Genomic DNA, 26654 nt, shown 5'->3' with positions numbered 1-26654 from the left:
CAAATCTCCACAGTGAATTATTACCAGTTATAGTGAGATTTAAAATATATATTAAATGGCTATAAATAGAATAATGTAGACAACATATACAGTGTCAGATCATAGCGATAGAAACACTTGCATTTGTAGTTTGTCCATCTTTTGTCCTATGTATAGTTTAAAACAGCAAGTTGACATCTGGCTTTATAGAGGCTTTTGATTTCAGAGCAGTATACTTAGTATTTGTCAGTATAAAGAGCAGGGCAGTCAGGTTTAGTTGGGGACGTCCAACCTAAAAACTTAGATCAGTTTTTCATCCAGTTTCTACTTGTTTATCCGGCTAAAGATTTCTCTGTACAGCTAGCAATCTCTTTGAAACCACATGTGTTTATGGGGCCTCGACCACCAATAGCTGTCGCTCCTTTGTTTTGAAGGGAGGAGGGATTGAAGCATTGGGAAGTCAGTTGGCTGCCTCGGTGAGACAAAGTGTGAAGGCTGCTGTCTGTCTGTCTCTTTGGGCTGTCCATGTTGTCATATGTCAAACCCAACATCTCTGCCAACCGCACACCAACCTTTTTTCCTGAACACGAACCTGAAAAGCATAACTTGGACACTCAACTTCACCACCGCAAAGGTTTTTCCTACCAGCTCTAGCAAGCATTGACAGGAGGTGATCTGGTGTCACCCACATTTAAAGTTAACCCAAAACACTGACAATTTGATAATTAGACCCCGGAGTTTTTCGTTTGTTAGTTTGTTTTTGTTAATATTTTGACCCTGATTTTCCAAACTGCGATAAACAATACAGTTTACAGTGTTAACAGAGGCACTTGTATCTGCAGTTATTCAGCTTCACAATGTTTGCTGGACAGAGGTGTACAGACTGACTTGAGTGTTACCTTTCACGTACACTTTTCACTGGCAGCATGGATTTATCCTGAAGTCTGAACTGTTGCAAGGTGCATGACGTGATCCAAAAACCTCCAGAGAGCTCTACTTTTCCAAAAGTTGGCTTTCACAGCACCCAGTGCATGAACATTGCTCCTCACCTGCACATAGTTTTAGTTATACAAACATACTGTATCTTGGAGGCCTTCTGAAATAGCAGTCTGCAAGTGAATTAATACTAAACTACTAAAAGTATGAGTCAGTGCAGGTTCATTAATGATTTTATTGATGATTAAATGACAGATGTGAGTGGTTTTATGCCCACTACTGTAATCTGCATCTTTGCCTCCAAGAAATAGTTGTATAACTAAAAAAAAATCCTTACCCTGTGTCTAGTGTGATATTTGAGACCAACCACGGGTCTCTGCCTACTGTAGCATTCCTCTACAGCTCCTATTAAGACACTAATCACAATAAATATATTTGTTGTCTTTATTTGTGCATTTGTGTTGTGATATTTTGAAGCCATGTGGTATTTCCTGCGCACGTCTGTCCCTTCTCATGTGACCTTTTCACTGGATGTTTGTGGTTTTTGCAGGCATGGAGAAGACATGATAGTGACACCATTTGCACAGGTTAGTAGCATTTAAATATGCACTCCAGCATGCAGTTTTGTAAATAGCTTGTTCTTTAATACCAGGTGCTTCCAAAATGTTGTGTTTTAGTATATTTGTTGAATCATAAGGTAATACAGAATCTGTCCATAGTGTTAAGATTTAGTGTATACCGTATGTACTCGTTTAACTTGTAAAATAAAGGTAAAGCCTTTTTTTTCTCTACTGTCCTGTATCTGGTCTGTAGCAGTGGATATTGGCTTTCAGCACAGGACTCTCGTTCTTTCCAGGGATAGATTACATTCAAATGAACAGTGTTTCATTCCAAACTAATACTGTCTAATTGTAGGTGTGGGTCTGTCCAGACAATCCACATGGCTCCTTATAATTTGAAAAATAAGACATGGTTCATTTTTCACAGCAAACTCCCACACACTCTCTTTGTGCTGAACAGCTTATTCTGAGTCTTTATATGTCTGTGCGCTCTTCAGCATTGGCCAATTAACACAATCTGTGCACATGTTGTATTTCTAAGCCAGTATCTAACATTTAGTTTTCCACTAAACCTGCACTTTGATATATATTACATTTACCTGACGATATTTGTTGAAACATTTTGTTGTTAACGTTTAGGTTTCTATGATATTTTAGGCCATTAAAAGACAAATGTTGCACGACATTATTTCTGATCAGTCTTGGCAGTGTAAATCTCAAAATGTGCTTCAGGGAAAGCAACTCAACAAAAAATGAAGCATGAATAAAAAAAGCTGTATCTTATTTCTGAAGGCAGAAATAATTGGGGGGTTCTTCCTTCCCCTAATAATTAAAATAGCATGTCTAATGTGTCTCCACCCATAGTCATACATATCCAACACTCAAGGGTTTTCTTTTTTAGGTTCTTGCCAGTCTACGAACAGTGAGAAGTAATGTCGCTGCTCTGACACATCTGCAAGATCGTGTGGGAAGCAAGTAAGAACAAGAAAACAGAATGGATGACTAACTGGTTGTTTTTTGTTTTTGTTATTTCACTAACACCTCTTCTGTTCCTTGTTCCAGGCGCCCATCAAGCAGCAACCAACCGTCCATGTGTAAGCCATGTCTCGCAGGTCAGTGTCAGAATCCCTGTACGATGACATTTTGGTTTTACTATAAATTGTTGTATGTGTCGTTTACTACATGATACTTTCCACAAATGTGCATGAAATATTTTTCTACCTTCATTATCGTAGCGTTCAAGGAACTGGCACCTCCAATGTTCAAAGCTCAGTAAAGATGAAGTGATGTTCTTATTTAAGGTTTGAGCAGACTTGTGCTAAACTTTGACCTGTGTTTGTACTGAATGACATCTGACCTTTCAGAGGAGCCTTACCAGAAGCTGGCCATGGAGACACTGGAAGAGCTGGACTGGTGTTTGGACCAGCTGGAGACGCTACAGACGAGGCACTCTGTCAGCGAGATGGCATCCAACAAGGTGAGAACCCAACTTCACACAGAAGTCGGTGAAGTTAAGATGTGAAGCTGATCTGCTTTACGCAGCATCTGTCTTTAAAACGTACGGGAGCTTTTTCAGATGGTGCAAATTATATTTGAACGAAGACTCTAAAAGATCAGAGGATGATAGTGCTTTAAGGTTATTCAGTGAAGAAGAGTTAAACCCACACCAGTTATAGACAAACCGACCTTTGCTAATTTCTTAATGAGGATAAATGGAATATATAAAATACTGAAAGGATTAAACGTCAAATATAGATCATCTGTGAGAAGGAAATATCTTTTCAGTGTGGACATGACCATAAACATGGGTCATCTCCCTCCTCTGAAAGAGTTAATGTGCATCTCCTCATTTCCCTCCTTCCTGCTTCTCTCCACCGTCTGGCTGCTACACTCAAACCCCCTCCATCACCTCGTCGGCCAATCAGATCCCTCTCCTCCACCCAACCCCTGAAGCGAGACAAATCTGATTGGACAGAGAGGGGGAGACTGCATGCAGGGGCGGGGGTGGGGGGGGCTCCTTAGAGCCTCTCCTTCCCTCTCTCGCCCGATTTATGTTTCTCATTGACAGTGTGTAACAGTAGTTGGATGAGAGACTGCAGTCATACCCTTTCTTCCCCCGATGACAGACCACATCCCCAGCCTCACCCCACCCCACCCTTTCCCTCCAATCCTTCCTCAACTCCAGGACAGCACATGGGACTGTGTGTTTAACTTTTATTACCAAGTGGACTTTTTCTCATGTTCAAACGGTCCCTGCTGAATGTGGAGTAGGACTGAGTGTGGAGATTACAGACAGCGAACTTTTGGATTTTTGCACCCTCTAACATCAACATGCGTGGGTTGACATGCCTGCATTGGCACTCTGGGTTTGTCTGTGCTGGAGACTCAGACAGGTGAGCCACGGGGAGTGCTGCTGGCTTTCTGTGTTTACATTGAGATCTATCGATCGGCAGGGAAGACTTTGCAGGTGGCTGAGTCCCGAGTGAGCCCGCCTGTTGGATCTGACTCAAGACATGTCTGTCTACATGAACGCGATGAGAAACAGCAACTCAAGAAAAAAGCCAGCTATGCATGTTGCATGTCTTGATTTTTTTAATGTAAAACAGAAGCTGGGGCTCATTTTAGGACATGATGCATGTTATTTGTCAGCGTGTGAAGTGGAGAGAGGGAAAACCGGAGGGAAAGCCTGACAGAGCGAGCACTTATGTTGAGAGGCTACAGACAGTTTTGGCTCTAGCTACAGGATGTTTCATGTGTATGTGTTTGTATGTGTGTCCGTGTGTGCAACCACTGCAGCATCACTCTCTCTCGCTCTCTCTCACCCAGATCTCCCCCCTCCTCCCTCAGCCACCACGTGCCAGAGCTGTTACATAATCAGTGTAGAAGCAAATGCTGCGATAAAACTCAGTGGGAAACCTTAACACTTTTGCTTTTTAAAAAAACTTTTTTTTTTGGCATGAGCAACAGTGCAGTGCAAAACAGTTTGATGTACTAGAGGATGTCTTCTTGTATTTTAGAAAACATAACAATAAAAGCATAATTCATATTGAATGAATGTCAAATGACCCTGATACAAAAAGAACTGGCCAAATATTTGCCAATTAAGCAGTTTTTATTATTTTCTGTTTAAATCTATAGTATATTCTAGCCATGTATATTAGTCTAGTCTATTATTTTAAAGCAAAAAGTAAAAATGATAGCAACAAGATTGTAAATTTAGTGTTATGAGCACTAGTCACACCCGTCTAATATGCTCATGGATGTATTCTAATCATAACATAATTTAATTTATAGAGCACCTTTACAAGTAAATAATGCGCTGCATACTTAATGAGAAAATGGTCACCTGGGCACAGACAGGTAAAAAGCCCGCCCACCTTTCTATAACCCAAAGGACCCCCAGAGTGAAAGAAACACAAAGCGCGTGTGTGTTTTTTGTGTGTGTGTTTGCTTTTAGTTATATGTCTCTTCTTTGTCACTTGTCAGCTGCAGTCATGTGTCTTTTCAAGCAAGGCTTTCAAGCATGAAATATTAACAGTCAATTTCATTTGTTATGACATTTATCTATGTTTTAACACTGTTTCCCACTATTTTATTGCACACACTGCACAAAACACGTGCACTACATATTGAGTTGATTTATTTAGTTTCACATAGGAATTCTGCACTTGTCTTACACAATTTTATTCCAACATTAAATGTTGAAATAAAATATATGCAATAAAAATAAAAGTAATAAAGGCAAGACAGGAAATGTAAGATTTAAAATTCCAAAGAATTGTGCTAATCGCAACTCAAAAGATAAAGAATTCTCTATAAGTGGGTTTTTAATCACTTACACAGTCTCTCGAATCAGAAGATGTGACGTGAGCAGGCTAATATGGGTAATGTGGCCTTACAGTAGTTTGCAGAACCACACTGTAAATTGTCTCCTCATTGAACTCATGTGCTTACAGTTCTAAAGGTATCACTTCTGTTAACCTGTGGTGTATTTGCACTAACCACATTTTTCTGTGGTCGTGTCCACAGTTTAAGAGGATGCTGAATCGTGAGCTGACGCAGCTATCAGAGACAAGCCGCTCAGGGAATCAGGTGTCAGAGTACATCGCCAGCACCTTCCTAGGTGAGTGTTACCAACTGTGGAAAACATATGAATGAATGTTGAAGGAAGCTGCTGCTCGCTGAAGCCCCGACAATAATAAATAAAATAAAAGAAATGTTTTTATGGAAAGCATTCAATTGACAATTTATTTGCTAAAAATATTTTTAAATATTATTTTGCATGTGTTGCATGTATGATATACATACATATATGAGGCTATAGAAGAAAAATAGATGTGTATTTAGTAGGAGCGGGAAAAAAGTGAGTACAAAAGAAAAAAATAATAATTAAAATAATTAAGAATGAGAGAAAGATTTTTCAAATAAAGGCAAGAGGAGAGAGAGAAGGATTCAAGGAATAAATAATAAGACGTAGAGGAGGAAATTTAAAGAAAAGGGGACCTTTACACAAAGGTTATATGGAAGAAAAGGAGAGGGATTCATAAACAAACAGGGAGAAGGTTTTTTTATTTGAGGAGGTTTCAATGGGGAGGATAGAAAGAAGCTCTTTTAAACTGAAAATATGAAGGCAGCATGTTTCTAAAGGAGAGGACTGTGTTAACAGGCACAGATGGTGAAGGTGAGGATTTTTCCCTCCCTAAACGAGAAGGAGGTGCGGCGACAGACAGCATTCCCGGACACATTGTGTGGCGTTGTCGTAGCAACAGGGTGCAATATTATCACACGGCGTGTTGCATCAATAGGAGGCTCAGTCTTCAACAGCCCTGCCGGCAGGATGGAGGTCCAGCCGAAGAAGGATGGAGCTGTCAGCCGGATGTTGTTTTGATATGAGTGCCTCGGCGCCAGTCTCAGCTTTGTTTCGAAATGAACACTGTGGTTTTGGGGGTGAGGAAGAGAAGGCACTGTGAGAGAGGTAATAGAGGCCAGACAGCCTCATGTGATGCTGCAACTCAGGTCGCTCTGCATCCTTATGTTGGTGTGTGCTTGGCGTTCAAGCAGTCGTTGCTACGGTGCTTATTGAATATACGTGGATGGGAAATACTGAGTGTGATGTGTGGACGTGAGGTAAAACCGGCTGTCTGTGATGTCAAGATGGGATCATTATTTCCTTGGTTTGTACAAAACGGATGAGTCATTTTCAACATATCCGTGTCTGCTGGGACAGCACCTTTGTGTCAACAAATCGTATGGAGCTTACGTTGATGCTGTCACTGGAAACCATGCTTTGGTGATTTCTATATTTTTCCTTAACAGATTTTTTAAAAATCTCCAACCTGTAAACATGATGAAGCCTTTTCAAACATGAGGTGCTTTGAGTGCTTTGTCATCAAGCTCAATATGACGCTGAGCTCCTGAAAAGCTGACAGGTTTTGCCCATCATCCTTAGCTTTTTACTGCTGATTTTCTACACACACTTCCATGCAGCACTTCAGATGCGTTTCTATGTATATACACCTTGTCGTTGCTCTAACAGTACAGCTATGTGCTGCGATTGTAAAGCAGCCTATTTTTCTGTTTGTTTACTGTTGTAAAATATTCCAGTTTCAGCTCAGGTCTGATTGATTGGTACGAAATGACAGCTTGTGATTTTGTTCACCTCCTCAGCGTGTCAGTGTTTGGAGAAAGATTGGTTTCATGTCATCACACTTCTCATGTGATGTATACAGTAATGCATATGTTTAGTTAACCACACTAAACTTGCTTGTATTGGAAATAGGCTTTGTAAATTATTGCTATTGCAGTACTTAAATTTGGTAGTAGTACCATGTGAGTAGCAGATGTGGTAACAGTTGAGCTACAGTCATAGTTCTAGTAGTTCAATAGTGGTAATTAAGGGTGTAAATACAGAGATTATTCTATTTCTATGTGAGGCCTCTGTAAGTAGTAGTAATGGTATAGTAGTGCTTGTATTAATAGTTGATAGTAGAAGAATTTCTGGTAGTAGCAATGTTAAGACAGACAGGAGCCAGGATCACGCTCAAAACAGCGATTGAATTTAAATAATGTCAAATCTGCCTTTTTAATATTGTACGAAAGCAGAAATAGGTGAAAGCGAGAACACTTCATTTCATAGCTTTTTTGTTAAGGTGATTTGATGAGTGTTGGAAGAAGCTACACATATAATGAAACAGTGTGTTCATAAATGTGTTCTTAATATTTGTCCATGTCCGCGTGTTCACGTTGCAGAGAAACAACATGACTTGGAGATCCTGTCTCCACCTCTTAAGGAGAAGGAGAAGAAGAAGAGGCCGATGTCACAGATCAGCGGTGTAAAAAAGGCCACACAGAGTCCCAGCTTGGCACCCGCCTGCATCCCTCGCTTCGGAGTCACCACGCCACATGAAGGCATGCTGGCCAAGGTGGGTTCACTCACACTCACTCAAAGACTCAAACACGCACATACACAAAACACAGTGTCTTACAGGTGTCTGTTGTACCTCTCCAGGAGATAGAGGACATTAATCGTTGGGGTTTGGATATTTTCAAGATAGCTGAATTTTCCGGAAACCGTCCCCTGACGGTGATCATGTACTCTGTCTTCCAGGTAGGAAGCAGCTCAGCTACAAAATATGATCACTAAGGATAACAATGTGATACATTATAAAATGTTTTAAAATCATTTTTCACACCAGGTTCCATTTAGTTAATGTAAAATTAGATTTTAGGTGTATTAGTGCAACTTTAATAATTGAAGAAGCCTTAAAAAATATGGTGACAAAGCAGTGAAAAAGCTGGTAATACGAGTTTGATGTGACTCATCCTGCCAGGAGCGAGACCTTTTGAAAACCTTTAAGATCCCAATTGACATCTTCATCACCTTCATGATGACTTTGGAGGACCACTACCATGTCGATGTAGCTTACCACAACAACATCCATGCAGCTGACGTGGTGCAGTCCACACACGTCCTTCTGTCTACACCTGCTTTAGAGGTGAGCTGTAGCTTCTGGTTTACGTTTTTACTACAGTAATCCTTGATTAAGGTCATTCAGGTCCAGGGCACAGACCTGAATTAGTTTGTGTTCAAAATAAATGAAGTGTAATGTTTGAATGTGTTTTCTCTTTGTTGTTTGTCCCAGGCGGTGTTCACAGACCTGGAGATCATGGCTGCTCTGTTTGCTAGTGCCATCCATGACGTCGACCACCCAGGAGTCACCAACCAGTTCCTAATAAACACCAGTAAGCTCCTTGTGTTTGTGTAACCTCACATATATATTAAAATAATGAAAGACAGAAAGATTTTTTTTATTTTTTTTTTTACTGTGAAGCACTTTATATGTGTCTGATCTAGAAAGTGTTATAGAAATAAACTTACTTACTTACTTATGTATCTGCAGGTTCAGAGTTGGCGTTGATGTACAATGATTCTTCAGTGCTAGAAAACCACCACCTCGCTGTGGGCTTCAAACTGCTCCAAGAGGAGAACTGTGACATCTTCCAAAACCTCAGCAAGAAACAGCGAGACTCCCTCCGCAAGATGGTGATCGACATGGTGAGACTGCCGCACTGTTTACATGACATATCAGTTGCTATCAGTTGTTACTTTACAGTCTCATTTTTATAGGATCATATTTTGTTAATAGCTTGGTCCAGTATATTACAGTGACGTTATGCTTAGACAGCTGCTTTATGTATCTGGTAACAAGATCTGGTAGCATACTGAACACTCAGTATGCTAATTTTTACAAGACAGTTCAATTAATGACAGTTGAATATTGGTTATCACTTCTTTATTTCAATCTTCCGTTGGATGGAACAAACCCAAGAGGAAATGGAAAGAAAAAATAATGAGAGTGTATAGTTAGAGATTATCACATTATGAGCAAGAGCAGTTATTGTAAGTGTTAATCGTCACTTGTCTCACACAGTTTCAAAGAAACCAGACGCACCATATGTCATTTCTTATACACACTTTGTGCATATTTTGTGTAGAAATATGAGAAAAGAGACGCCATGATTACATGAACCTCAATGAAACAAGTAACTGTTGTATCTCTGTTTCTATGTGGTTGTTGTCCTCTTCAGGTGCTGGCCACAGATATGTCCAAACACATGAACTTCTTGGCAGACATGAAGACTATGGTGGAGACCAAGAAGGTGACCAGTCTGGGTGTCCTGCTACTGGACAACTACTCTGACCGCATCCAGGTGAGAGCGCCCCCAAGTGATATCAGAATAAACACACAAAATAAACTTGGACAAACAAAAAACAAACAATATTAGCATGCAGTCATGAATTAGCAAGCAATTATGTGTAGGCCATTACATACAGTACAGGATAAAGATACAACTGAGAATATACTTCTCATACACAAATGTTTACTTCAGCCATAATGATGGCGTTTCAGAGCTATTAATCTGTATTCACATCATGTTTGTGGCCAGTAAACAGCAAACAATAGGCCTCAGACATTCACAACAGTGTGTTTTCCACATTCAAGATGTTTATTCATACATAACAAATTGAGCAGCTGTTTGCATGTTCAACCAGGATGTTTGTGTGAAAGTGCTGCTGCCTGCTGGATAAACAGTGGTCACTGCATCTGAGCTGAAGTATTGTTTGAATTGAATGTGGCCTTGATGTGGGACTAATGATCTTTAGCTGGTCAGTGCCATCTATATACAGCTATTATCACAAAGGTCTCTTCTTCCTCCATTATTGATTGACACAAAAAATGTGTCTCTCTCCTGTATAATAATAATATTTTGATTAAGTTAGTAATTTTGGTCATTTTATTAGAATAAATGTCAATAAAGCCCCAAAATTGACATATTTCTTAGTGTTATATCTTTGTAAACAAAACATCAGTCAGCAGGTTTTTACTTTCTGAAATCTTATAGTTTAAACTACAAATTATTAATTATTGATAATGAAAATAATTATCAATGGCAGCCCTAAAGAAATGCATATGAAGAATATGAAGAGTAAAGAAAATCATTAATGTTAAGAACTGACTGTGTCTTATCCAGGTTCTGCAGAACATGGTCCACTGTGCCGACCTGAGCAACCCAACGAAACCCCTTGAGCTGTACCGGAAGTGGACGGACCGCATCATGGTGGAGTTCTTCACCCAGGGAGACCGGGAGCGGGACAAGGGCATGGAGATCAGTCCCATGTGTGACAAACACAACGCCTCCATAGAGAAGACCCAGGTAACACTCGTGGACACACACAGATGTAAAGAGAAATGGAAGTAGTGCACATGATAGTAAAGCAACATATGCTAACTTTAATAGAATTTCTTAAAAATTACATTTACTTTGTTAAAAGTGTTCTGTGGTTTGAATTAGTAATCAGAAAGTTTGGGCCAGTTATTAAATCCATCACTTTAACTGTTTTAGCAGTTCAATGAAGACATTAAATATTAGAATTGTGTGCTTAAGCACATTGTATTTGTCCATATATAGCAGCTCACATGAATTAATGCTCAAAACCAGGTCATTCCACAGGTTTCTTGCTCTTTATTATTTCTTACTCTGTATCTTTACTCACAGTCATATTAACCGTATATTTTTTTTATCTCATTCCTGTCATAGTTTTTTGTTCAATACATTATTATTATTTATTTTTTGTCACGCCCAGGTGGGGTTCATCGACTACATTGTCCATCCTTTGTGGGAGACCTGGGCAGACTTGGTGCACCCTGATGCTCAAGACATCTTGGACACGCTGGAGGACAACAGGGAGTGGTACCAGAGTATGATCCCTCGCAGCCCCGAGCCACCCAGCCCAGAGGAGCACCATCCTGAGGTGGGGCCAGGAGGAGGAGCTGTGGGAGCAGGAGCCGTCCCTTCAGGTGGAGGTGGAGGGGACAAGTTCCAGTTTGAACTCACTTTGGAGGAAGAGGAAGAAGATGACGAAGAAGGAGATTCTGATCTGGAGAGCCCCTTAGAGGAGGAGTGTCAATCAGGTGGGGAGCGGCACCGGGACTCCTCCTCCTCGCTGTCTCCAGACCCCAACAGCAGCAGCAGGTACCGTCCCTCCTCGCCTCTCCCACCTCGGACCCTGAATCTGGCCGCCATGTCTGTGCGGAGCCCCCACCCCCACAGGACGCTGGCTTCCCCGGGGCAAGAGGGCGTAGACAGGGACAGAGAACTAAGTCAGGAGGGTGACGGGGTGGCCTGCCTGCGTATGGGCACGTAACAACCAGCACTACCTGCCCCGCCCAAGAGACACGAGTGCTGGGTGTAGGGAGACGGAGGCAGGGCCTTTACCAATAATGTCTGTAAAATCACCACAGTCCCTTTACACTGGAGACACTGTCTCTGGCAAACAGAGGGACATTCCCCCTCTGTATTATTTTAGTTTTCAGCAAGAAGAATTGTTTTAGCCTCTCTTTGAATGCCTGATAGGCCTTTGTGTCCCGTCCTGCTATACTGTAGCTTCAGTTCGGATTGTCCCAGACAAAGACTGATGGATTTTACCTAGGAAGAAGAGTGGAGCCAAGGTGTGATACTCTAACAAGAACAAAAGGTAAAGGAAATGTCTTCCTCCAAAATAACAGTTTGATGAACAGAGAGAGAGAGGATTGTGGTGGTTTGACGGAATCGTCTCTCTTTTATTTTGCACCATAGTTTTAGTTTATATGAAATGACTGCGTCTGCTTGGAATAAGTGAGTATGGCTTCTTTGTTTGAGAATGATGTGTGAATCATTTAACCAAATACAGGATGTAGGTGAGCAATGAGAAAATCGATGGACCTAAACCTCAGGGTATGAAGAGAAACAAAAATCTAATGTAGCACGAATGTAGTGGGCACCCCTGACATGACCCCTGACCCAAACTGTCTTTCCTGTTTGATTTACCTCCTAACCAGACAGCTGAGCCTTTGTTCAGTGTGTCTCTACATTTGATTAAAACCCTTTAATAGGAAATTTAGCAACTGAAGCAATCAAATAATATGTATTTAAACCAGCTTGTAGCACCACTGAGATATAAGACTGTATTCTAGTCTCACCTGTTGAAAATACAAAAGACACCATCTGTATAATTAGTTTAAGCTTTATTTTTTTACCTGAGATTGTGTTGAATGGTGTCGTTGTTTTAGGTTTTGATTTTCAAACTGTTCTTCGTTTGCTGGTCTCGTCTGTGTTTATGTGCTTAAAAAGCATTATCTATCAGGGTGCCTCCGGTCCGCAGTAGCACTTTACCGTCTCTGCCGTTCAGCTCTTCTATTCAGTCACGCAAAGGGCTTCACCCACTGTAGGCCTACTGATCACACACAAACACAGTACAGGACGCCTGATGCCAGGCACCAAAAGGCAGGACAGGAAAGTAACTAACAATCTGTCATGTACTCATGTATAAACGGAGGATTTGACAGACTTAGCCATCACCAAAATGTGCAACTGTGGGGTGGAATTAAAAGACTTCATCTGTGTTTTGTGACGCTTCAGATTCACGAAATGCGTTTTGTGACGCTTCAGATTCACGAAATGCTGCAACATTTTCACCTGAGTGTCTACGTTTTAGATGTTTTTTCACAATAGAAAATACAGTTTTATGGCACAAATGAGCGACCAAGAATCCATTCATTAGCACATACAGAAATCTTATCTCTAATTTAACAGAAAGCCCTGTGCCTCCTGCCTGTTCAGTCTCAATTTTAAAGACTCTTTAAGAACTTGTGAACCTGGTGCTCTAAGTTGTACAATTTGGCCCCATTTGTGTTTGATTGGTGTTATCTACAAATGTGGGTAACATTATTAAATTATCACTCAACTCAATAGCTTTTAGCAGCACTGTTCAGCCTGTGTGGATTCATTGTGAAAACCACGATTCTGTGGTTCACTTAGTTTGCGATAAAATGAAACTGAGCCTGAATATTTATTTTGGAGGCCTTAAAATAAAAACTACTACTTTGGTTTTAGTTTGTATTTTGACACGCTCAAATGTCTGTTAGACTAAAGGTGTAATCCAGTGTTTTAGTTTTGCACTATGATAACGATTTACGGAGAAAAAAGTCAGAATTAAAGCAGCAGTGTGATATCCTGACACTCCGACAACACTGGATCTAGAAAAGACAAGGCAATTTATTTTTAGAGCACACACTATAATGCAACTTAACAACTTTTATTAGTTTCCCTGCCTGGTAAATGCTGATTTTTTTTTTTTTTTTTTTTTTGGCAACCCTATAAATTTGTAATCGAGCCCAAGCAGAAATAACTGTGATAATTATGTTTTACCAGACAGGATTATTTATTTCAGAGCTAAAAAAAAAAAAAAAAAAAAAAAAAAGCCTGTATGCCTAGAATTAATGCCCCTAGATGAAGAAACTGCCTCCCCTTCCCCCCCAAATCATTACAGATCTTCCAGAACCAGCTGTGTTACTTTCCAGCCCTGCCGACAGGTACTGCAGTAGAACAGGGAGCACAGTTTCTGACAGACGAATTGCCTCTAGTAAAAAAAAGCTGATTGTTCCATCAGGATTTCAATCTTAGTTGGTCGTTAGTGCTCGACTGGGATAACGGTGTGCCATAAGTGTTGAAAACACACAAACACCTGCCAGCCTATGATGCTGTACATTTTTACACTAGAGATTTCAACCTGATGATTGTATCGAAGTCATCGACTTTATAGTGTTAGTTTTTACGAATGATACATGTTAACTGTATTTAAAGCAGACAATTTATTAGATTTTGTGCAACTTAGGATCCGTCTGTTCAGCCCTTTCCTAATCAGATAGCTGAGACTTGAGAATGTATGTAGTTTCATGACTCTTTCTGTACCAAGTTCAGTCTAGAGCAGTGTTTGTCGCCGTCACTGAGGTAGAAAGACCAGGGAGTAAACAAGCACTACACAAGATATGATGCACTTCCTGGTCAGGCAGTAGTAGAAAACACTAGTCTAACAGTATTTCATTAACTCAGCTAGTAAGCTTTATATAAGCCTTACATGTGATAGCCTGGTGTTAAAGGACCATTACGCTGTTTTTAACATGCCAAGCCTCATTTGACTTTTACCTCGAGATGTTTCAAAGATGCCTTCATAGTTTTTAACAAAAGGTCGTACTGCCAGGATTCAAAATGTTCTTAAAGATTTAGAATAACTTTTTACAAGTTTAAAGTTATGTTGTGTTTAGCTTAAAAAAACATATTTTGAACTTTAAAATCATCAGCGCATAAAGGAGCCTGTAATGCAAAATTCACATTTTCTTTCTCTTATTTAACATAATTTCTTTATTTGTTGTGAAAGTAAACAACTGATTATCAGATTTATGTAAAAGATTAAGTCAGCATACTTTATTTAGCAAAAATGAACCACAGATGCTGTCACATGATGAAAATGTTCCATAAAACCTCTGCAGATTCATCTTTTTGCTTCATCAGCTGCAGAGCATTTATTTTTACTGGACCTCTAGCACCATCATCAGGCCAGAATGTCAGATCCTAATGGGCAGATTGCTACTGTCCATGGCTTAGTCCATGGCTTTAACAAAACCATAACATTGAACCTTATATACTTTTACCTGTACTATGGGTAAAACTCTAAAGAAATAGCAAAACCATTTTGTTTTTAATCATTGCATTGAGCAATAAAACACAGCTGTTGGGCCAGACTTTGGCTTTTTAGTTGTTTTTTTTATTATTATTTTTATAATAAATACATTTCCCCAAGTTACAAATTGGGATAAAGAATTTATGTTTTACAAAAAAAGGAGCTCAAACGATAAAGCTTTAAAAATATGTCTAATTTGCAGGCAGCCAACAGAAAAAAGGCAATTATTAATCTTTTAAAATTCAGTAAAGCTTAAAATTCATTGAACCATCTAAGTTATTTTGTACAATTTATGTCAAAGAAGTGAATTTCTGTGAAAAAAAAAAAAAACATTTTTGTCTAAACAAAATTCTGTGCCTCCCACTCAGCTATAACACAGCACTCAGCTATAACACAGCAGTGACCCAAGTTTGTCGTAAACACCATCTGTTAACTGTCTGTCTTGCAGCACAGAGAGTGATAGGTTTTATTTTTCCAGTTAATATGGGATAACACTGGGTAGTTTGTACAGACAGTGACAGGCAGCGCTCCTCCACAGAACAGCAAAGTGCTAAAGACAGATTAAGTGTAGATTTGGTTCAGTGTAGCATCTTCATCATGTGAATTTGAAGCAGTCTTTTTCAGATGCACCAACAGTCTTCATTCAGCTTTAAATATTTCTGCTGGCATGTTAAATTCAGCACTGTGGCTCTTTAGGAACATCAGTGCCATACAGTGTTAAATGTGTTGACGACCATTGACCATTAATGTTCATACTGTCTTGTTTTCTCAGCCTCTGTGTCGTGCAAAATATATTTATTCTTCAAAATGTGTCTGTCGAGACAAAGTACTGTAATATAGGACATTTGACTTTATGTTCTGGAGCCTAAAAATCAAGTATCGATACATCTGCCACTCCAATGTTTTTGTCAAAGAAAATAATTATATTTTTGTTTCTTATTTTAAACCAAAAGAGTCTCGGGAGTTCAGGGTGTTTTAAGTGGAAAATGCCAATAAATTATATGGAAATTTATAAAGTAAACTGGCTGTTTTTATTTCTTTGTTTATAAAGTTCGCCCTATGATTACATTTTAAATGCATTATTGTTGTTTTCAGCAGAAGCTTCTGTCCACTCTGACCGGGGCCCCAGTGCAGGCTGGAGGCTTCACCCCCTGCAGATTTACACACAGTGTTACAGTCACAGTCAAACAGAATTAGTAGGAAAAAAATCTGAAATCATCAAGTAAAAGCATGTCGAAGAGCCTTTGGAGAAGTGAGGTTCCTCACCTTGTAGAGTTGGCAAACCAAATGGTAAAGTGATGACATCGCCTTGTCTTCATTCTCTTCTGTATATTCCTGCAACAGAAAAGTTTTTAATGTCAACTGAATGTCTACGCTCAGATTTGGGTTTTGCCCGTTCAGACTGCATTTATAGTTGAGAGGTGTGTAGGGGTAAAAAACGAGCAATTGTTAAGCTGAGAGAAGATGGAAAATCAATCAGAGCCATCGCACAAACATTGGCCATAGCTAGTACAACCATTTGAAATGTTCTGAAGAAGAACAAAAACACTGGTGTAACTAAGTAACAGATGGTAAGAGGGTGGATTAGAAAAGACAACAGCAGTTGACGACAGAAACATTATAAGAGCTGTACAGAAAGATGCTGTTAGTGCCATCAGCAACCTCCAGAGGGCAGGAATGAAGATATCACGACCTACTGTTTGCAAAAGACTTCATGAACAAAAGTACAGACAACACCAGAAGATGCAAACTAGCTATAAGAATTCAGCACTGACCAGAACCTAGAGGTGACCGAATCAAAGGGACCATAGCAGCAATAAAAACTAATGAAAAGCCAACTACAACCCCTAGTTTTACACATGACTCATCAGAGAAATTGAATCAGAGATCTTTCATTTACAAATATCTCAGTGTCAACATCACGGTGGAAATATGAGGTATAGGGTGAAGATGCAGCCCAGAAGATGAAATACTGTTGAAAACGCTTTGTTAGTCCAGAGAGCCATCAGTGTTTTACCCCATTAAAGGTGACCCAGGGGATGTGTGTGTGAGCAGGGTTCAGGGCTCTGGTCATCACAGCATTGCTGTGCATCAATTGGTATCCCAGAGCTCCCCTCACGCAGGAGACAACACTGGACCAGGAAACAGAGGGAGCATAGAGCTCGAGGCACTGAAACATCACCACAGAACCAGAATCAGCAATAAATATCATCATATTACAGCAAGAGTGTTAAAGCTTTGCAATAATCCCTGAACTCTGATTTATCAAATGAAATACAATCAATCAAAAACTATTTTGATAATTGTTAAGTTGCTTTGAATATTTAAAAATCTGAAATTTTGCATTAAAGATTAAAGAGTTCTAATATTAGAAAATGATTATCTGATCAGGGCTCTTTGTTTTAAAGTTTGTTAAAGTTTAAGGTTTGTATGATCAACTATCCTCAAATGATTTGATTTTAATAAAGCTCTGATCTAATCAATAGGAAATTAAAACAATTAATTCTCCCAGGCAAGAAGAGAAAAAAAAGCCAGTTTATTCTGTTCATACTTACAGGTTCTGCAGCGTCAAGAACATTTGCAGCTGACGCCATGCAGTAGATGACGTGAAGTGCTGAGTGTCCAGTCAAATGGATGATACAGGCCTGAGGAGCACATTTAGTCCTAAAGTCATCATATTTTTTATAAATTAAAAGGTTCCAGAGCTACATCACAAATGCAAACCTCAATCATGTTTCCTCTGCATTCAGGCTCTCCGTGCTGACAGGTGAAAGGAGAATTTGCTGACAGGAGCTCCTAAAAAAGAAATACGAGTCCTGTCAATCCCTACAATGGCATAAAATCTTCTCTCCCTTTTCAGAGATTCTGCATTAACAGACACTGAAGGTTGGTGTACCTTAGCATTCCCATAGGGAACAAGAGTGACAGTCATGATGTCCTGCAGCATTGTCCAGGTGGGGAAGAGCTGCTCGGACATGAAGACTCTGCAAGCTGGACACAAACTCTCATAGTACAGAGTGACAGATACAGGGGGGACAGTTTGGTTTGGTCTGATAGCATTCATCTCCATACACTGCTTCTGAACCTAAAGAAGACCAAAAAAGGACAGAGCTATAACGTGTTTTATTTACAACTTTTTATTATAAACCAAGCAAGAATTACCCTGATAATACGTGGTAAACAGGCTTCGACTTCACTTTATAGTTTGGTGAACACAATCAAGTCCATTCAGGACAATAACAAGGTTTTTGGAAATTAAGATTTTTTTTGCAGCACTGCTCATACTTTTACAATTAAAACAAGATAATAAACTATAGTTAAATGTCTCAAGTGAAGAAAACTGTACAGTGTCACCCTAATTTTCAGCCTTCAAATTCTCTTTAAGCTGATTAACTGTTTGTGTTTGATCCAAGCTGCTCTACTAGTCACATGAAGAACCACTGGTGTTCAATTTCTGGAGCCTGACTCTCATTAAAGCTCAGTACAGGAAAACTATGAACTCCACTGAACTTAGTCTTGCATGTTTTGAGACAATAATTCTTAGGTATAAGTATAACTTTATGGTTAAAACTATTTACCTCTCTATTTATCCTTCACTATACATACAGAAAAAATGCAATTCAGATAAATACAAGGATATAAGTTAATAGCTCTCTCTAGAATGAAAGGTGACAACCCAACAAGGAAATATGCTTCAAATAAGCTATTTGCCTGATTTTTATTTTTTTTTCAATTAAATTAACCACATTGTGTTGATTGCTGGTAATATCAGAAATATGAAGATGAAGATGAAGATGAAAATAAATGGCACTTTAAATAGACTGTAAAAGGTGTGTTTATTCTACTCACCTTACACTCTATGGCTATTTCCAAGGATCGACACCACTGAGATGGAGGATAACGACAGCCTGGTTTGGGATGAGACATCCCGAAACCTATCTTGTCAGCAGAGAGGAGTAAAAACACAGCTAACAGTCCTGACACCTTCATGTTTATCTCCATGATTAAGTCCTGACAACACTGAAGCGGCTCCTCCTCACCTGGAGTGATTGACTGCCGCTGCCTTCAGGAATGCTCGGAAACGCCAGCGTCTGGTTCGGTGAAGACAAGAAAAACGACCACAAATAATACCTGGCTGCTCGCAACAGGGGTTAATTATAACACTTTAATTTTAAGGCCGTCTTAAAATTAGAAAAATAAACAAATGTTGAGGCGACTTGTGATGATCAATTATCCACCTAATGTGCCGCCTTCCTATGGTGAGTAGCCTCCCTCTAGTGGTCCCACATGAGCAGATATATGTGTATAAGTATGTACAACCATATCTAATAGTATTAAAAATACAGAAAACAGATAAAATGTGTGTTACTCAGACTGAATATAAACAAGTAGCGTTAACACTTTATATACAATCTATGGTATGAACATACACCTAATTTAGTATTATGGGAACGCAAACAAGAATAAACAGTTGTTTTGTCCCTGTAAAAACGACAGAAACAAAACAAGTAAGATATAATGTGCCAAATTTGATTAAACTGTAAACATCCGCTGTTCATAAAATATTAAAACACTTTATTTGGAATAAAAGAGTTGAAGAAAGGTGAGGAGACAAAAGAACAGGCGCCATCTTGGATTTTGTTAGCTTCAGCTGGAGTTCACCTGCACCTCGGTGTCAAGTCGCGGTTTGGCTGAAACGTCTCGATGTGAAATCTTTCTGGCTGTTTTTGAGAAGACCTTCAGCTTTACGATTGTAAACCATTGAGTCTAACGTTAACTACACATGTAACATGTCCACACATGTTATTTATTACGGCGCAAACGTTAGTGAAACCAGGGATGGCCTCTGAAAGTTGTTAGCATAGTTAGCTTAATCACAGAAAGTAGCCGCCGCCACCGGAAGACGCAGAACTGTGCATAACTTGGAATGAATGGCAGGAGGTAAACTACACTTAATATATTAGTTAGATAAGTAATTGACAACTCAGCAGTATGAATCCACCTGTTCATGAGTGTTATTTTCATAAAATAACCCTTGCACTGACACTTAACTTTCCATTAGCAGCTGGGATTGTTGACATCAAGTCCCTGAACTGGCTGATTGTTCAATGACCTGCTGAGCTCCAGGAAGTTAAAGGCTGTTCATTAATTATCTCAATGGAAACGACCTTCTACAGGTAAGACTCCTTCCATTAACTCTGTTCTGTGTACTGTTATGTTTTGGTTAGTTTACGGGACACAGGTGGATTTACCTGGCTGCGTGTTGATCAGGTTAGTCGGCTCATATCTCAGTGCTGTTTATGAAGCAGCTGGTGTTGCAGATGCTGATGAGTGGTGGGCTACAGCAATAATTTCGCATTTTGCACAACTTGGATGTGATATGCATGATACAGTATGCATAGGAGTTGCACAGGTGGTAGAGCAGTCCTCTGGGAACCCCAGGGTAAGTGGTTTGTTTGCCGGTTCTTCCTGGCTACTTGTATAGGTGTCCCTGGAAAAGACAGTGAAACCACATAGTAGCGCTGATGTGTACTGCCTGGCAGCCGTCACACCACAATTTCCACTAGAGGGTTGATGAAAGGATGTCATTTTTATTTATGACCTTTGTTTACAGGGTTGTTTACTCCTCCGAATACCATGGGGCGCCTTGTTATGTGGGTACATGTAACTGGAAGTGTATTTAAGCCAGCCTGGGTTCGTTAGTGCAGGGTGTGCTGCCCCTTAGTAAGGAGGTAAACAGTTTTTGATTGCACTTATCTTTACATACCTATTGTTAAGGCTGCCCTAGGTTTGTTTGCTTGTATAGTATGTTGTGCATTTGCAGAATGTGCCTTATGATTGACTAGTCATGACAACTTGGCAGACATAGTTTTTGCACCAGTGCTACACAAATAATCTAAACCAAATCAGATCAAACCAAATGATTTTGGCCTGTGTCATTAATTTGATGAAATTAAATGTGTGTAAATGTGACAACCTAATATCATTCATCAATTTGCTCATTATCAATGCATTTTTGTTAAAAGAAATATAGCATTATTGTTGTTCTTTAGTTTAGTTTTATGAGCAGCTTAAAAGTAGTAGAACCTAAGAATAGGCTTTTGTATGTTTGAGAAATTTCCATTAAACTATTACAGAATTAACTTAATTCTCACACCAGCAGCAGATCAATGAGTGTATAAGTAAATAGTTACAATAGCGGGTTAAAATAAATACACTTAATCAGGTTAGTATTGAATAATCAAATTATGAAATAATTCACTCAAACACAAACTCAAATTAAAATCTCAAATTTATTTGGGGATCTGAAAGTGCATACATGAACTAGGTAAAGCCAGGTTTTACACCAACAAAAATGTTTTGAACCATCAATTTTCCTCAGATATGACTCCTATAGAAAACACAAGCTTTTTTAATGCCTGATAAAACACAAAAACCTGAACAGATTCAGCTAAAATAAACATTTACAATAAAAGTATTTTCTCACAGCAGTGGGCTAATAACTAAGGTCAGCTAAATTATTTTTTATTAATGAAGAAAGATGATTTTTATACAGCCACAATGGGAAAAAAAAGATTTTCAGAAACATAATTTTAACAGGGACTGGTGAATGTGATTTAGAGACAAGTAGAGGCATTTGCACAACTCTAATTGAAACAAGACATTTATAAATAAATAATATTTTGGGTTTACAGACATTTAATGTAGATAACATAATTAACTGTAATTTAACCCACGGCGAACAGGTAAACTAATATATACCTCACAGAATGTGGTGGTTTATTTTCAAGAAATGTTTGTGCTAGATACCACTGTGTTGTGAAGATAGATATTGCAATGCAGAATGTGTTATAAATGCAAATATGACTTGCCAACCAGCCTCCCTACTTTTAACTCTACCTTTAACTACATCAAATGAACACCAGATATACAATCATGTAACCATTCTTGTACTTACGTTTACCTGTCTTCAACATAACAGACCAAACCTACGTAACCTGTGCCTTCATTTAACCACCACCAACCTTGATCCAAACAAAATCTGTATAACAGCCTATTCACCAGATTTTTTAGAACATTCAGTTCCAGCTGTTTTTATTGTACCATTTTTACAATCTATGTCCAAGGCAATACCAGTATGATTAAAGTTTGGCAAGTGAAACCACTATATTAAGGTTGTTATTGTTCACCTACCAAGATTATTTAAGCCAGGTATGAAGTGAAAACACCCTGCAGGATAAATTTGTGGTCTCTAACCAACTATCCTCAGACTGAAGAAGCTACTTGGATGGGTAGTGAAACGTTTCGACCTAACAAAGTCCCATTGCCATGACTTAACTTCCAGATAATTTCATCTAGATGACTGAAAATCTTCACCAACATGTTGTTCTTGTGGATAAAAAAGCAGAAGTAAATTATTGGTACAAATTTCCAGTATCAAAATCAGATATGTTACTTAGCAATCCACCACTCTGGCTTTCAAACCTCTAGCCCGCTTCTCTACGTAAGTTGTACACTACTTCATCATCGGTACATCATCGCTGCAACCCCAACCCTCTACCACCGCAGCCTATCACCTGCATAGCTACCAACTAACACGGTATTATTGTTCATTACACTTTTAAGGTATCAAGCACATTTTAATTTAATTTCACAGTTAACACCATAGCAATTTTGTGTAAAACACGAAATTTGAAAATGCCTTTTAAAGGCATCCAACTGGATCTAAATAGTTTACCAAATAGCTAGCGCTTAGGTATTTATCAATATAAATAGTTGTAGAAGTAGGTCTATATAAGTAAGTCTTCTACCTACTTATCAAATAAGTCAAATATTATTTGCAGTTCTAAATTTACTACAGCAAATGTATATTTGTAATATCTATAAAAAAAAATAGATGTTAAAATTAAGATTTTCTTTGTTGAACAGAAAACTCTTGATTTTACAAAACTCTGAAACCAAATATCAAACCAAAAGATTGCACCTGAAGTTTCTTTAACTGACACACTATGTATTATATGAAAAACCTGCAGCTGAAAGTACATCAAGACACATATTTTGATAGGAGACACACACTTCTTTTGCTACAAAATAGTAGTCATTTTAAAATGTTTTTCAGTATCTCTCCTTTCATTTTCATTTGCACAGTGTTTACACCATTGGAAAAAAATCGTTAGTGATAACAAAAAGACAGAACTGTGCACAGTCAAAAAATATAAAGATGTCTGACTTTAAACAGCTAAACACTATTAAGAGATCAGCTCATTAAAGATTTTGAAATCTTATTTTAGTGCCTTACCAAAGCTACAACATATCGATCTCATCAGCAACTTCTCCAAATTTAGCACCACTACATGTCCACCTGCTTCAGTAACAGGGTGGATATTCTAAAAGACTCTACATGAGATACTTGTGTGCAAATACTCTGCTTTAACCCTAAACCTCAAAGAGCAGTGGTGTAGTCTCTTTTTACACATAACTTTGCTATCTTCCTGTTACAAAAATTAACAGAGAAATGTTTTTTTAGTATTCACAACAGTATATAAACATTTTTTCAAGTGATGTGTCTTAATTTAACACTAAATTAATGTATTCAATGTGCAAAGAAGAAATCCTGAATGACAAGGGACAGATGCTAACTTTTTACTTTCATACACTATTAGTGGACCCTATATGCCTTACTCACTATAATAGTGATTTTGGTGCATCTATCCACATTTACTCTATAGCAGGTAACTATGAAATGTAAAAACATTTTAATAAACCTAATTTAAAGCAGGAAATGCTGGTTAACAAAGATGAAAGCACAATAGTCAATATGGGGACTGTATGTCACCAAAATTGACAATATAGTCAAGTAGACTACATCACTACAACTAATTTCTACACACAGGAGTATAGTAGTCTTTGTCCATTAGCATTACAAAACTGCAAGAACAGCTGACCAGAATTTAAGAGTAACTACACGCAGGTTAACAGAACTGCTTTCACTGTCATTTAGGGTTGTGGCACTTGTCCACAGTTTGTGCAATGCAGTGCTTGACATTTTACTAGTATACATGTCTGAGCACTGAACCATAGTAATTGAGTGACTTGACGTCAGGGAAGTGCATATAAGAAAAATTACAGCAATGAGTGCCTAGCACCAATGATAAAAAAAATCAATCAAAAAACATTTTGGAAAAACACAAAATAGCAGATCAAAGAAAGGTACCAGAACCAGTATCAAAACAGTGCCCAGCCTTAATGTCAGTAGTCTTATTGATACAACCTATAAATACTTAGGTAATCTGGTAAATGATAGCATGCAAAGTCAAACATTACAGTGCCACAAAGTAGATAATGGACAGTTTTTTTCCATCTCCCTTCATGAAAATAAATTGTCTGACAAAACTGCAAAAAAGCACAACAAACATCAAGCATGTGTTTGAGTAACAACAGCTAAAAGAGAAGTGCATTTAAAGTGTCCTGTTAAACAGCAAATAATACATAAGCTAAATCAAAATATTTTGATAAAAGCAGTGACACAAAGTAAAATGTGACACTACATTTTTATGACTAACAGGCAAACTAACAATACTATATTACTGTTCATGACTACTATTTTCTCTTATAAAAATAGTTTGAATGATTCACTGTAACCCACAAGTACCACTTCATTCTCACAAAGTGCACACTCTGAGGATTCCCTGTTACCTGTGTATAGTGGAAGGACCTGAATAAGCTGAAATGTAAACAATTTTAATTTCAGTGTGAGATATTGATCATTAAAGATGTAATTTTACCATTTCAAATGTGCTTTACACTTTAGGAGAAGAAAATATATGTTCTTCTTTTGAGTGAAACTGAATTATATTCAAATAAATTAACAATGTTGATAATAATGACGAACTGTAATGATACCCTTTGGGATGTAAATGCAATCACATTTGATGGTATCATACGGTATTTGGTCCATCATAGCTGGAATCATGCCATGTTAGTTGATAACTACCGATCTAGAAAAGCACAGCTAGCTAACATGTCTACAAAATTCAAAGTTAGGAAGATAATTTTTGCAACTGTATGGTCAATCATAGGTTGTTATACTTTCTTATACTTGTTATACTAATACTAATACCTGTTTTGTTGTTGTTTTTTAAAACATCACATACATATTATACACCTATATATATATATATATATATATATATATATATATATATATATATATATATATATATATATATATATATATATACACACTTTATATCTTCTCTTTCTAAGTGTGATGTAAATTTAATGTGGCAACCACCAAGGGAGTAAAGAGTAGTGTTGTGATTATAATTCCTGAAAGCAGTCATTTCTGGGAAAGCTACTACTTTAAGTAAATAATACCCTACTTGAAGATACTCATGCCATTGTAGCCTTGTATCCAATTAAACATAAACCATAGCATTTGATTCCTCAGAAATTTGTCTAAAAGAGAAAAATTATTGCTGGAACAGAATCAATTAAAGGCACTTTTCAACTACTGCCTACAGATCTGGGATGCTGTAAGACTTTTAAAGTATATTATCACTCCATGTCAGTTTACAGAACACTTATCAGAACTCTAAGATCACTGACTCCAACCAGACCTCTTCAGAAAAAAACAGAAATCTGGGTTAAAAAATATATATACAGCTATCTTACTTATCATAGACAATATGGATACCTGAAATATATATAGGAAACTGTGTTTTGGTTGTTGATATTCCAAACTTTGCTTATACATAACTAATAGAAGTGCTTCCAGTAATTGCCTCTGCCTCATAGCTGCTACTTTGTTGTAATCATCTGCTCACATATTACTTACACCTTAAATTGTTAATGAGTGAGCTTATAGCAACACCTATATTTTACAAACTGTACCTTGATTGTCATATTGTATGAAGTAGAAACAATTTAGCCATGAGCAAAGTTACGTGAAATGTGCAGAATGAAGACATGATTTCAATTAATTATTGCTGAGTGCTAAGTTCCTTTAAAACATCAAAAATGAAAAAAATGTCATAATATAATTTTTATATTCCTAATAAATTAAATCAAAGTAATGTCCACAAGTGAAATTATTGATACAGTGCATTATCAAACATCTCTATGTCTGATCTCTGTGCCTCTGTGTATTCTTCTTTTGAATAAAGTGCTTATGTGTCTCCTTAACATCTTCAGCATTACCCATAATAAATGTGCTGGGTAGTGCAGAGTCCCATCCTGAGGTCATTTTTTTTACTACCTGAAACACTGCTACTGCACTTAGTATGTGGATTTTAAGATATGTATAAAATGGAGGGTTACAACAAATTCACTTTTTCAAGGCCTGAAAAGTGAATTTTGTCAGATGTCAGGCATAGCACAATTGATAGCATTAATTTGGGTCACTGGTCAAAAAATGTTTGAGGTATGGTATAAGGCAAGAGTGGCCAAATCTATAGACAAAAACTTTATATTTAAAAAAAATATTTTCTTAAATATTCATGATTTCTTGTGCTGCCCTTTAAAAATAAAGACTTATTATTAAATATTTAATTAGAGAATGAGGGGATAATTTTCGTAAATACCTCCTTTCTTTTTTTATACAAAAATCATATACTATG

At 38.0% G+C, this 26654-nt stretch overlaps 2 protein-coding genes across 11 annotated transcripts in view; one reads left to right on the top strand and one right to left on the bottom strand.

Annotated features, from left to right (window-relative positions):
* Positions 1-12935, top strand: part of pde4cb (phosphodiesterase 4C, cAMP-specific b) — an 82619-nt gene extending 69684 nt beyond the window's left edge. For 4 of the 8 annotated variants that reach the window (XM_026345093.1, XM_026345091.1, XM_026345099.1 and 1 more), the window contains exons 3-16: positions 414-455; positions 1466-1502; positions 2377-2450; positions 2538-2587; positions 2840-2952; positions 5505-5598; positions 7725-7897; positions 7984-8082; positions 8306-8470; positions 8618-8717; positions 8876-9030; positions 9564-9686; positions 10509-10691; positions 11122-12935. In XM_026345093.1, the coding sequence (XP_026200878.1) occupies positions 414-455; positions 1466-1502; positions 2377-2450; positions 2538-2587; positions 2840-2952; positions 5505-5598; positions 7725-7897; positions 7984-8082; positions 8306-8470; positions 8618-8717; positions 8876-9030; positions 9564-9686; positions 10509-10691; positions 11122-11682 (1969 nt within the window). In that variant the 3' untranslated portion in view covers positions 11683-12935. The remainder of the gene's footprint in view (positions 1-413; positions 456-1465; positions 1503-2376; positions 2451-2537; positions 2588-2839; positions 2953-5504; positions 5599-7724; positions 7898-7983; positions 8083-8305; positions 8471-8617; positions 8718-8875; positions 9031-9563; positions 9687-10508; positions 10692-11121) is intronic. The other 4 variants (XM_026345097.1, XM_026345094.1, XM_026345092.1 and 1 more) reach the window with 3 other exon arrangements.
* Positions 12936-16074: 3139 nt separating this feature from the next.
* On the bottom strand, positions 16075-19716 carry LOC113152088 (gamma-interferon-inducible lysosomal thiol reductase). 3 transcript variants are annotated; one of them, XM_026345090.1, is made up of 9 exons: positions 19699-19716; positions 19077-19127; positions 18886-18971; positions 17933-18121; positions 17761-17832; positions 17592-17681; positions 17054-17206; positions 16303-16371; positions 16075-16187 (listed from the first exon to the last, which is right to left on the bottom strand). In XM_026345090.1, the coding sequence occupies exons 3-9, from the start codon at positions 18961-18963 to the stop codon at positions 16128-16130; spliced, it is 711 nt and encodes a 236-aa protein (XP_026200875.1). In that variant the 5' UTR covers positions 18964-18971; positions 19077-19127; positions 19699-19716; the 3' UTR covers positions 16075-16127. The 3 variants fall into 3 exon arrangements, with proteins under 3 accessions (XP_026200875.1, XP_026200874.1, XP_026200873.1); XM_026345089.1 differs by lacking the exon at positions 19699-19716 and having other exon boundaries at positions 19077-19225; XM_026345088.1 differs by lacking the exons at positions 19077-19127; positions 19699-19716 and having other exon boundaries at positions 18886-19026.
* Positions 19717-26654: the final 6938 nt, after the last annotated feature.

Source organism: Anabas testudineus, chromosome 4, assembly GCF_900324465.2.
Source record: "Anabas testudineus chromosome 4, fAnaTes1.2, whole genome shotgun sequence".
In the NCBI taxonomy this organism is placed as follows: domain Eukaryota; kingdom Metazoa; phylum Chordata; class Actinopteri; order Anabantiformes; family Anabantidae; genus Anabas; species Anabas testudineus.
This window is presented reverse-complemented; position numbering and strand designations above follow the sequence as displayed.